We start from the raw sequence: 13095 nt of genomic DNA, 5'->3' as shown, positions 1-13095 counted from the left end.
GGAAGTAGGGCACTGAGATACTAAGCAACTTAAAGCTTGAGGTCAGACAATGACATTGGAAAACTGGAATATGAAGCCTTCTTTGTGATGTCTAGTTTGACTCTTTGGCCAAAGAGAGATCTTTGGCATTGAGGGATCCAGTCCACTTAAGACTTCAGGTTTCAACCCTTTGATTTTTAGAGCATTGTATTTTAACCCTAATTTTATCACACTAAATGTGAATTATTTTTAACTTCAAAGCTCTTTGATATTAGCTGTTGATTCAGTTTAACTAAAACTAGTCAGAGTTTCTCAAGCTGTTTCAGTGGCTTTATGCAGCTTATAGATGAATTCTAATGGTGCCATTCTTTTGTTTGGATCTCAGCCATGCTCGTAGTGTACTTTCTAGATGTCCTCTACAGTGGAAGGTTTCAGAGAGCATCAACCTTTAACACAATGAAAATTGACTCATATCTTTCAGTATTGTTCTGATATTCATAGCATGCAAGTCATGTTTACTGAAGCCATGCAGTGGATTGGAAAGGGTAATGACTGCAAGTGGCTGGGTAGAATGAGAAATGAATAAACCAATATCAGAAATCCTGATACCATCTTTTTTCTTCACTCCAAATGAAATTTGTTCTTCCAAGTTAAATTATGACTTTTTATCATTATGTGTTTTCAACCTCTAGGAGATTGAAGAACTTGACAGGAAGCTGGAGTACGAGATGTTGCATAAGGAGTCAACTCAGCAGCAGCAGCAGCATCTAATGGGTAGGCAGAGGTGGACTCCAGATGGATTGGGACTTTCAAGTGAAGCTGTGGAAACAAATGCAGACAGACAGGTGACAGTTCTGCTAAGACAGGCCATGAATAAATGTAGGCAACTTATAAATCTGCACCAGCAAAGGTAAGTGCTTTGATCTTAGGTTTTACTAAGTTACTGCAGTCCTTTTAGACCATAAGATATCACAGAGAAACAGCAGCCTAAATGTTCTGCTGTGTTGGGGAGGGACTATACGTCTATGAACAGTGCATTTTTGTGATGTGGCCCAGAGTATACCTGAGGAGTCTTGGGAATATTGAAATAAGAAACAGGAAATAATAACAACTTACTTACATACAGATTGTGATGTGTTGCAGGCAGTCACCATTTCTTGACAGGGACAGTGGCAAAATAGCAATACTCCTTAGCAGCAAGGAGAAAAAGAATTTTAATCCTGTTCCTTTGTCTCCCAGGAAGATAGGTAGGGACTTCAATGAAACCTGATCTGCTGGGGTCAGAGAAAGTAGCTGAGACAATTTAAATTGAATTTCCATCTCCACTGTCACACTGTAGACTGAATTCCCTGTCACACAATCATTTTTGATGGGATATATAAATTCTTCTCAGAGACAGGCTCAATTTCACTTTTCCCTGGCCAGTTTTTAAGTAAAGACATCAGTGAAAAAAAAAAAAAAAAAGCCTCTTGGGAGGTATATAGAAATACCTGTCTTGTCGTGAAGGTTGCCTAGCGAAAATGGGTGATAATTTTCAAAATTGCAAAGTATTGTATTACATTAGGGTTACAGGAGGTAGAAATTACATTTCCGTGTGTATTGCACAGTATTAAAAGCCTACCACGTTTCAAGGTTCATGTAAGATCCTCAGAGGGTGCTTTCCATTACAAAGACAGTTTTCCATGAAACAGGTGATATATTAAAAAAGGCTTTGATAGGGTTTGAGTGGAGTTATGGCAGGCTTATGTCTGTTTTAATTCTGAAAGGGCTGGAGCTCTACTCGATGTAGATCAATGACTCTCCTGTTGCAGAAGTAGAGAGTCACTAGAAGAGCAGATAGGTTACTGGCTTGTGGATACTACTGTAGAGATATATCAGTGAAGCCTTCAAAGAAACTGCAACTAGTCTTTACCTGAAAACATAATGGAAGAAACAAATTTTGTACTTCTCCCAGGTGACATAAGGATGGCTTCATGATTTGGTCCAGAAACAAAATAGACCACCAGTAGTGAGGAAGTTAACTGTTTACTGTTACATTCCAGAAACAAAAAGATCCACAACTTGCCATAAAGTGTGGTGATGAAATTTAAAGAAGAGGATGGGGACAGGTTGAATCATGTTGCCTTGGAGCGATTCCAGATTTGCATTGTGTGCAAGACCATAGCCTTAGATTCTGCTCTAATGTTTGCTTGGTGGTTCAGGGGAGAAAGGAGAAGTTGGCTTATTTTAGAAGTTATGCTGCTCACCCAACTTGGCTGACAGAAAGATATGCTTCCTGAATGGATGACTTCCAGATATTGTTTCCTATAATACAGTCATTGCGCCTAGGAAGATTTCAATGTTAATTCTGTCTTTCACTTCAGCTTGAGAGATGAGCAATGGAATTGCGCGGTGCTTGAAGATCTCCTGGAAAATATAGAAATGGATGCATTTTTGGCACTTTATAGTCAGGTAAGCATGAAATTGAACAAAGCTTCCAAGTTTAAATTACAGCTGTATCCAGAAATCAGCTTTTCTTGCTTTTTTGGGAACTGTTACAGATGTATTTGGATCCAGTTCTGCTAACAGTCACTACCAGTTCTGGTGTTTGTAGCCTGTATTATCATTCACTTCAGTTAATTCTGACCTACTTTGAGCCTTTTGAATTTTATTGAGTTATACTTCTTTTTGTTCACTTAGAAATCCTTTCCGGGGGTTGTCCTGTTGCATTTCATTCTGTGGAGGAAACTAAATTGCCTGAGTTTCTGGTTTACAGACAGATTTACAGTCTGATATTCATGTAATGAGACAAGGGTTTTGTTTAGGCTTTAATCAGTGTTAGAAAGGATTTGTATTGATTGTGTTACAAAACTAAATGATAGAAAGACTGCTAGTTAAATTTTCTAGTATCATTGCGCATATTGTTTCCAAAAAGAGCATCACCTCTTCAGGTAATTTGCTGTCTGTTGGCTGCCTGTCAGTGGTCCACAAAAGGCATTAAAAATGAATCGCTGTTGTCCCCAAATTTTATCTGCAGCCCTTGGTTGAGATATGTAGCTAGCATCAGAAAAGAGACTTGGTGTTGCAGCTTTTCACATCCAAGTATCTTGCCTGTCAGGGACAGGAGTGGTTGCAGTCACCTGTAGCATAAATTGGGAGCTTCAGAGGCCAGCAAGCCAAGGAGGGACCACTTAGACTAAGGGTCTCTCAGCTCTTCCTGTCTCTCAGCTTGTTTCTGCTCAGTTTTCTGAACTCTTTATCCTCTCCTGAGTTAGATTGCTATTTGAGGTCAGCTGCTCTCATGAAGAATTGGAGTGAGACTCCTGTATATTACATCTGTGTTGGGAGATTCACCTGGAAGGTAGCACGTGTTTTCAGTTCCTTACTCTGATTTGGGTAAGGAATTTGCATTGGGAACTGCTACAGCTGACAGGATTGTGATAATCACTTCAGTCTCTGCCTCTCGTGGGGACACTTGGGCTCCATTCAGAGCAGAGTCCTTCCACGAGGCTTGCTGGAAGAGACTTGCTTCTGAATATCTGGCAGCCTGATAGCTGAGCTGCTGTCCTGGAATGGAAGATCTCACTTTGTGCTACTGAATTAAATCAGGAAGAGTGGGAATTCAAACCTTGTCTTACACTTTCCAAGAGCATCCTATCCTCTGGGCATGATAATATGAACACCAAAACCCCATTCTGGCATGTCTTGCAGAGTGTAACATTTGAAGGTGTTCGCTGAGGAGGTCATGACCATTGTTACCAGCCTTCTCATTTTAAGTCCAAGCTATTTTTTCCCTTAGTTTTGGTTATTATTGTTGTTGTTGTTGTTATTATTTTCCTCTTTGTGTTTTTTTTTTGTTGTTTTGGGGGGGGGGTCCTGTTGCAACAGCTTTTTTTCAAACCATCTTGCCACCATGTTGGCCTTGGCAGTTTGGTGTATTGTAAGTGGATATGGCTATCAGGAACTCCTGAATTCCGTTCCAGCCTTCACCTCCTTCTCACTGTGTTTTCTGCCCCCATGGCCTACTGCACATAGAGCTCCTAACATTTTATGGGGACTTCACAGAAATAGCATCCTGCTGACACTGCTAAAAATTTCTGCTGCAGGCCTTTGTAGGGTACTTATGACATAAATATTGACATGATGGCGAGTTTTAATCTGATTATTTCTTTATAACTTTAAACTTTATATGTATTCATTTATAATCCTTTAAAATGACTTGCATAGTGCTGATGAGGCAGTCACTATTTTCAGTTATTCAGTCAGTTGTGGAACAGTGACACGAGCAGTGACAGCTATAACTCTTTTCACAGGTGATATTAAATTCGATGCTTTATTTGCCCATTTGTAGTTGCAGTTTGCCTAATAATTCAAGATTTCAGAACAATTTTCTAGGAGAAAAGATGATTTTTTTGTCCTGTTCAGTGTTACTGGGTTTTTTTGTAATACAGGTAAGGCGTTAACAGGCTTGTGTGAATTATTTTGCTGAAGCATACAGTGCTTCAGATACATTTTGAATATGATAAATATAAGATAAGTCTTACATAAAATAAACTCCATTCAACATCAGTGGTAAATACACATCAGAACAGATGTAAAAATTGAAAATGCTTTGAAGGTCCTTCGGGTTTTGCTGATCTTTCTCTGTACTACTGTGGTTTAAGTCATTAGTCTTGGTGGACCATAGTCTTGGGAATTCTTTTTATACTTTTTTTTTTATCCCCCTAGTTCATTATATATTTATCTGACAAAATATGCTGCATCCAGAAATGCTGGCCAGTATAGAGGCTTGAAACAGCACAGACCAACTCCTCCAGATTAGCACTACCAAGACCATTTTCATAGTTTAATTTCAGTGCTTTTAAATCTGCTCTAGCCTTGCAAACTTGGACTAATTGAAGGAATGGCTAGGACCTTGTTCAGTGTTTATTTAGCAATTTCATGAGCTGGCAAAGACAATCACTAAGTGGGAACTGTTAAAAGAGAGCATGAATAGTGCATTAATCTCATATTGTGGTTCTTAGCTTGCCATGCTCCTGGGCATAGAAGGGTAGGAAGAAGGTGCATGTAACAAGCCAGCTGCTCAGCAGAAGAGTTCTTACTTTGCAAAGGATGTTGTGAATTGTTTTTCTACTGCCCTTGAGTTTGGTTGTTGCTGATAGAGCCTCAGCATCTACCTCTGTCATGAAGGCATGAATTCAAGATGTGTGCCATGTTAAGATGAATGCTGAAGCAGCTGTGTAGGACTTGGTGGAAGCGAAGAGAGACAAACCTGGTGGCTGAGTGCTGCTGCTGCTGGCTGTGAATCATTTTGAAGGGAACCCTTTCCCAAGAGACCTTGGCTCTTTTCTTAGCGTTTCAGTTCAAAGGCATTGCTCTCTTTTGTTTGGAAGTGTTAATCGTATTTATCATCAGACTGCACGGGACTAACCAGGAGAGTGCTGGTTTTGCATGTTATTGTAGCTTGTTTCTGTCCTAGCAAGTTTGATAATACTGACACTCCTTGTCCTGCATTCCCAAAGATCATACCACTCGACTGGGGGGAAGCTAGAGATTGCTCTTCTACAGCATAGGTAGAAATGTTGCTCAAGTTGCTGACAATTTAATTGTCTTCCTGTGATGATTGTTGGCTTTTTTTGGCACAGATATATTGTGAAAGAGCATCTGAAAAGCATGGCATGTATTCTGCAAGTTGAGAGGTTAAAATCATGTTTTGCGGATTAGAGATGCATGCAAACAGAGTATGTCATATTTTCACAGTACCCAGTCCTCTTAGCACACTAGCAGGTGAATAATGACACTTGAAAGTTACAGATTTTGACATCTTGAAGACAGAGATTCAAGAGCATCACTGTCACCTCGCTGCACTTGAAAAACTGGACACGCTGTTCAGTGTATACTTGGGGGACTGTGCTCTATGTTTAGTTCATAAGATCCCCTGAAGAAATACTTAATTTATGTAAATATGCATTAGCTATACCATTGGGGTTTTTCTATTTATATTTATTTATATAAAGTGTAGCCCAGAGATATTCTGGGACATACCTTATTGAAATTCCATAAAACCTATACATATTTACCCTGCAGATAATACAAAACAAAATTTCTGTTCTTAGCAAGTATAGTAACTCCAATTATAATTCCAAACCTGACTACTCTTAATTCAACTGTAAAGATGTGCTTAGTAGAATAGTAATGTATTAATTTATTAAGGCTCACAGTGTAACTAACAAGTTCCTACTTTCAGATGTGCGTATCCTGTGAGCTGATATGGGAATTTTTTTTTAAATCTTTTTTCCTCCTGTTTTCTTACACTTTATAGAACACATTCTATTGGCAAGTATTAGCAAACTATAGCTATTGTACCTCTGTAGCTTACACTCATTCTTTTCTTTAAAGAGGATTTTCCCCTTTAGACTAGTTTCCAGAACTGTAGATGCAGCCCTCTCTGGAAAACCAGTTAAGTTTTACTTTCCTACATTTCCTACATCCTTATGGAGGCGTATCTAGGTCAATAAGAGATTTGCTTGAATGATAGTGAGTTCAGGATCATAAGCCTCTGGCTGAGAAGTTACTTTTAAATAAGCTTATAGCTATAGCCCCAGGTACACTAGTTGCATTTTAGAGACAACAGATGATGCAGGCAGCCTGTCATGTGGAAACAGCAAAGTAAGTTTGAAACACAGCATGGATTGAGTTCATTGATTCTTGCATTAGTTGTTTAAATACACACCGCTCAGTCCAAATACTTAAAAGTAATTCTGCCGTTTCTAAATTACAATTAATTCCTCGTTTTATTTTGACCAAATTCAGAGAATACAAATGGGGTTATTGGTGGCGCAAGTAGCATTTGTATCCATTAGATGTTACGAAAAAAGTGAATTCCTAATCTTTGTGGTACCTTACCATATAATATACCTGAAGAATCAAACTCATTCCAGGCCAGAGGGCTTTTGGTCTGACTAGTGTGACCATTCCTGTGTTTGCATGCACATTCACTTCTCCTTCCCGCTTCTGCAAGCTGGTCTAGGTACCTGTGAGCATCTGAAAGTGCTGCTCACTGCTGGTGCATGTTCACACATCAGCACTCCCTTTGCCATACATATCCGAAACGCACCTGGCTGGTGGGCGCCCGTGCCACTTTTGGTGCTGCTGACAGCGTTGTGGCACCTTGCAGGATTACTTAATTGTGAATTCTACTGTGTTAGAAAAGCTTTAAGGGTTGCCTCTCAGTCCAAATTATACTTGATGCAGAAAGGTAAGTGTCAGAGAGGAGAAAAGAACATGTAAAAGAGGAAACTATTACAGAGGAAAGCAGTACTGAAGTCATGATGTTTTGACCATCCAGATATAAATTACTGAGTTAAAGGTCCTGAGACAATTTAGCTGAAAAGGGCAGAACAGATCACAGATGTGTCATTTTTACTCTCACTTGATGTTGTTTTTTGTAAGTTTCTAAAACAGTTTTTAAAGACCAAAAGTACAATACAGTCTGTATACAACTATAGAAATTAAACTTAAGTGTGCATATTAAGATTTAAGCTCTTATTTACATTCCTCTCCAGAGAAGAAACAAATAATTTCTTGCCCTAAGTAGCCTGAACAGACATCTCTTTTACCTAACTTTGGTGCCTGTTTAGGGTGAAAATATTGGATGTTCTAGACGCCATGTCAACTTACTAATCTCTCATCAATCTTAGGATTTCATCGTGTTCATTCTAGTATCTCAGTGGTTTCCATGGAAATCCTGTAACAACGCTGAAGAGCCCATGAAACTTTGGGAAGTGGCTAGTTTTCCTGCATTTTGGAGAGGAGTTCTCTGCTTGGAGAACAGTTATGGGAAGAGGAGGTTGATCGATTTCATTATTTTGTGTGGCTGTCTGAATTTGGGTTAGGGCTGCTTTGGGGGTGATTGCTTTGTTTGGTTTTACATGGAGGTAGCAGAAAGAATTGTCCTTTACAGAGCATCCTTTTGGTGAAATGGCTTCTTTCAAGGACGAAGAGTCACTTAATAAAATGATTTCCTAGGTGCATTCGCTCCTCTGAAAATTTGTCGTGCAAAAAAGAGGCAGAGGTCAAATATTTGCTGTGACATTTTGAATCCACTGTGGACAAAGAAATCATCTGTCTTCCTGCATGGTGGGACTTTGTGGGGTTTTTATGTGACATGGGCTTTGTAGTCCTCTGCCCCATCAATACTAATAGGAGGGTCTACGGAGCGGAGGTGACTCAGCTGTCATGAGTCATCTTGAATGTTTGGCACGTTTTACCTAACTTCGGTTACCTGAGATGTGTGTTTGGTTTGAATGAACTAGAGCAGCATTTTTCTGGCATTCTTTGAGGCACTTAACTTGCTTTAATTTCCTCTGCTTTTTTCTTTCCATGTAGTTCTCAATATATTGTAGAGTTTTGATATTTGATACGCATGAGAAATCCACAGAAACAGCCCTGGGGACACAGTAGTTTTGACAGCAGAGCAGAAAATAACAACGGGGTTTTGGTGTTTGGAGGGGGGCAGGAAATGGGGCTGGTTGATTGTCTAGGGAACAACTAAATTTGAACTTAGTCTATTTGAACACTATGTGAGTATGCTTTACCACTGACTTTTGGGCCAGAAAAGAGAGGACGTATGGAAAAAAAAAACCCACCAAAACAAAAACAGATGTTTCCTTCACCTCTTAACAAATGTTACCAGCTGTTCTCTGAGAATCTGGTGTTATGAGAGGCTGAACAATGAAATGCTCAACGATGGCAACATGTAAGTGTTGTCATTAGGTTTCAGAGGCTATTTGTTTTCCCCTAATTTTACAGACCAAGGAATGCCATATCGCTTCATTACTATCTTGAAAGCATTTCTTTATAATAGTACAATCCATAAAGTAACTAAACCTGACATGCTAGAATATGGTTGCATTGTGATTTTTTCCAACGGAAGGGCATCGAGTGCATGCCCTAAGCACATATGCCAAGGTCAGCTGGTTGTTTAACATTTACATTGCCTATATCCAGAATGAAATAGACAACTGTAATATATATGGGCCAGTCTGGGTAGAAGCAGTGAGCATGGGACTATGACCACTTGACACCAAAACTGTCACCACTAACATGATTTTCAATAATACTTTTTGTTTCTATAATGAATAATTCTTTAATGATAGTAATTAAAATTCGCTAACACTTGTTTTTATTTTCAATGCTAAATTTATCTCTTTTCTACTCATTAATCCTCTAGGAGCTCCGACTGGCAGGTTATTTAGCTAAACTTACAAGGGTACCAATGGGGATGTTGCACAGGATCCTGAACTTGTTGCTGCCCTCCAGCTCACAAAGTGAGGTTCTTTCTGTCCTCAATTCCATCAGTAAATATTCAGATGGTGTTGCTGAAGGTGACAGTAATGCAGATGAGTCTGGCAGCTGTAAGAAAAAGTAAGTGTGATATATTTTGGTAGACGATTGCAAGAGATTATTGCTTTACATGTATATGTATTTATTTGCTGGACAGGCAAATTGACAGCAATAGAAAAATTCACAGGTGTATAAGTTTCCTTTGAAATATTTTTGTGGGATAAGTGAAATATTTTAACTATAATTGATTGATAAAAAATTAATAAATTTTATAACGTTATGAATCAAACGGTTATTTTCTAGATTTATAAATCTTGTTCTGATGATTTTCTTTCTATTGAATTTAATTGGAGTTTATTAAAACTTACTAAAATTATTTTCATTCCAGCTTTTTGTATTTGTAATATTCATAGCACACCAGATTTCAGGTGTCTATAGCTCCTAAAGATATAAAGGAGGTCCTCCTTTCTAATAGTGGAAGTTTCAACCTGCAGATGCCTGTCCCTTTGTAGTTCATTACTAAAGTCCCAAGTGGCCACTGTTTTTTCCCTATACTCACAGAGACAGGTAGTCTTCCAGAGCCTTCATCCCTCCAGTTTATCCCCGTTAAAACCAGCTGAATAGCTGTGCAGCTAATACTGAGAGGTGCTCCGGGACCCTCGCTCCCAACTCCCTGCCATGACATGGGAAGGGGAGAAAAGCAGATGTTGTGGCACTGGGCCCTCTGGTTGTCAGATGTGAGTTGTCAAGGAACAGATAAGGGTCCTTGGGACCATGCCCTGAGGTGTGATCTTAGCTGATTTAAATGATTTGTGGCAGGGCAGCAAAAATACTTGAACGCTCTTACTGACTGTATTCATGGTATTACTGTCATGGGTTTGGTAGCTAAAATCAGAAAGGGGAGGGAAGTGTGTATATTTGGGGATTTGCTGCTGGTAATTTTCTTCTTTCCTGCTCCTTCAGGAAGAACCAAGAGTTGTGGCAAGCACTGGAGAACAAAGTAAGGCAAGATCTGATAAACAGAAGTTTGGAAAAGATGCCTTCTCTAAACAAGAGAAAAGACAGGTGAGGAGAAAACAGGAAGAAACATATGATTTTTTTTTTTTTTTTTATACTTCATTTCATCTCCAAAGGTTCCTCTTATATACATTAGAAATCAGAGAATAAGTTCATATATACACCTTTTCTGACACTGTTCTGCTGTTTGGTGCTTGTGTTTCCTACAACATATTGGCACATAATAAGCAATAATAGTAAATGCCTAAAAAGACTTTTCCATACATATCCACAAAATTCACACATTTTTCATAGATATTGCCCATATTCCCTATGGTTATTTATTATAAGGTTATCTTTCCTTATGCAATTTTGTATCTCATAAAATGATACATAAATTGTTGGGGATTGGAATGGAAATTACAATTCTGTCTGTTGAAACATGATTTTCTTTAGCTTCCAAAGTCACCACTTCTATGTCAGGATATGATATAGGAAACTATGCTTTTTTTGCCCAAGTTTTGATTTTTCAATTCAATTTTTTTCATTAATGTAGCTTGATAAAGAAGAAGCAACTTGCCCTCTTGGAAAAAGCATCATTCATCCATCTTGGATGTTCGCCTACACATCCTCCTATGGAACAGTCTGATCTACCTGTTCCTTTGAACACTGCAACTGCTGAAGTCATAGAGCTGTTAGACACAGGGGAGAAGGTATTTTTGTTCCGTGAGCCAAGGGATCCAATAGTTTCTTTGCATAATTCTCCAAGGAAAAAGAAAAAGAACTTTCTTAATTCCAAAAAGGCTGCTCATGCAAATATGGACTCATGAGGGCAACTTCCATTCAAAGTATCAATTAGGGAAGAGGAAGTTTTTTAAAATTCAGTAAAATAATGAGAAAGAATGAAGTGTGCAGTTTAAATAACTTGCCCATAACTTTAATCTCATTTGTCTGACATTGTAAATAGCTGTAATTTCAGAATGGCGCAGTTAGCAATGTGCATTGAGCATTTTTTAATTCTTGTCAGCGTATGATGCAGTAGATGAAATATGGGTTTTTTATGATGCACATTCTGGCAGGCAGGATTCAGTGTTCCTTCAGTACCATTTTGATCATTTTTGCACTGATTTTACTGTAGCTGTATTTTCATAATTTATACAGAAAGGTTATTTATTATATAAAGTAAGTACTGATTTACAATTTTTGTATTTATATATTCTTGTAATAAGCTGCGGTATAGCAGATGACATGAAGAGGTGAAGTGGACGACCCATAAGTCCTCTGTTCTCTGATTTTCTGTTACTCTAGCTAATTTACTGTTTAATGTCATGTTCTTAACAGGCTTTGAATGTTACTTCTGCAGTCTGTGTTCTGCAGTGATAGCTGGTAGTCCAGATCTTCAGCATATACATATGTACTTAGCCTTACATCCTGGAGTAAATTCAGCTTTTCGCTATTGATTCTAAACTTACTTCAGCTGAACTATGAATGTGGCTACAGTTCAAAACTGTGTTAAATGTTTGCAACCTGTTGCAATCATTTTTTTGGTGAACGAATATCATCACAGTTGCTCAGTAGAAAAGGGAAAAATGTAAATAGGCATGTAATACCTTCAGAGGTTTTTTTGATTGCAGTGCTGCCAACTGTCACAATTTTAGGTTGGTATTTTTGAAGTTCTTATTCCTGGATTTCTCTAAATTGATGAGGATATCATTTTACATTTGAAAAAGAGTTAATTTTTAAACCTTTCTAGTTGACAGAAAGAAGCCTGTAAATATGAACCCTAAAAACAGGAACAGGAAAAGGCTAATTAAAAGGAACACATATATTTGTTAATATTTCATGGTATTCAAGCCTGTTTTGAGGGGTTTTGAACTGTGTTTGAATGCTATGCTCTGAGGGTACTGTGAACATATATTTTGCAATTTTTCACGTATGGAGTTTCCGTGTCTTTGTATTAATAGGGTGCCAATTTCATTTTAAAAATTAAAATGTTACAATGTACGTGTGTCTGCAGTTGGCATCTCTTCCAAGTGGAAAAAAACATTATTTTTTTCTCCGCTTCTCTTGCTTGACAAGTTTAAATATTCATCCCACAGTAAACAACAATTAGTGTTTCATATCGCTATTAGCATTAGAAAGTGTATGCAGCAATTAGCCTGATAATCCTAATTATTTTTTGATTGCATTCTTCAGTCTTTTCATAGAAGTCATCGCTGTCACAGAAAAAGGAGTCTATCAGGGTTGTGGGAGTTCAGAGTCGCTACGTTTTAATGCATCCCCAAGGCGTGGGTAGGTAAAGGTAGGGTCTGTCCTATCCTGGAGGTAGGTCAGAGCTGTATGGGAGGAGGCTCAGGTGTTTCAGAAAGGGGTTTGGCCCTATGCAAAAAAAGCCAATAGGAAAACCTGAACTGTGCTTGGGGCTGCAAGGAGCCCTTGAAAGCTGAAGTACCCTTTCTTGAATGTGAGTCTTTTCCAAGGTTTCTTCACAAGCCCAGACTCTAGGCTGTTATAATATAAAAAGAAAATGACAGTACTGATCACAGATAAGACAGTGGGGCCAATAGCTTTAATCAGTTAAAATAATAATACAATGCAACATCTCAATATTGATTGCAATATCAATTTATTATCCTTAACAGATAACCTGTATGTCTAATAAGAGAAAGCTGATTTGTAACTCTCACACATCTCATCACAAACTGGAAGCAGCTCAGTGATTGTAACTATTCTAGCAGGGAAAGTCATCCCTGCTATGAATCAGTTTCATTTCATGCAATACATATTCAAAGAAAT

The 13095-nt window shown here is 38.3% G+C and overlaps 1 protein-coding gene across 5 annotated transcripts in view; it reads left to right on the top strand.

The window, feature by feature from the left end:
* The window catches only part of EVC2 (EvC ciliary complex subunit 2), a 79495-nt gene extending 67192 nt beyond the window's left edge, over positions 1-12303 (top strand). For all 5 annotated transcript variants that reach the window (XM_052780504.1, XM_052780503.1, XM_052780501.1 and 2 more), the window contains exons 18-22: positions 672-889; positions 2343-2430; positions 9191-9384; positions 10267-10368; positions 10856-12303. In XM_052780504.1, the coding sequence (XP_052636464.1) occupies positions 672-889; positions 2343-2430; positions 9191-9384; positions 10267-10368; positions 10856-11129 (876 nt within the window). In that variant the 3' untranslated portion in view covers positions 11130-12303. The remainder of the gene's footprint in view (positions 1-671; positions 890-2342; positions 2431-9190; positions 9385-10266; positions 10369-10855) is intronic.
* The last annotated feature ends 792 nt before the right edge of the window (positions 12304-13095 follow it).

Source organism: Harpia harpyja, chromosome 2 (assembly GCF_026419915.1).
Source record: "Harpia harpyja isolate bHarHar1 chromosome 2, bHarHar1 primary haplotype, whole genome shotgun sequence".
NCBI lineage: Eukaryota > Metazoa > Chordata > Aves > Accipitriformes > Accipitridae > Harpia > Harpia harpyja.
The sequence above is the reverse complement of the archived record's forward strand: the minus strand, read 5'-3'. Positions and strand labels throughout refer to the sequence as shown.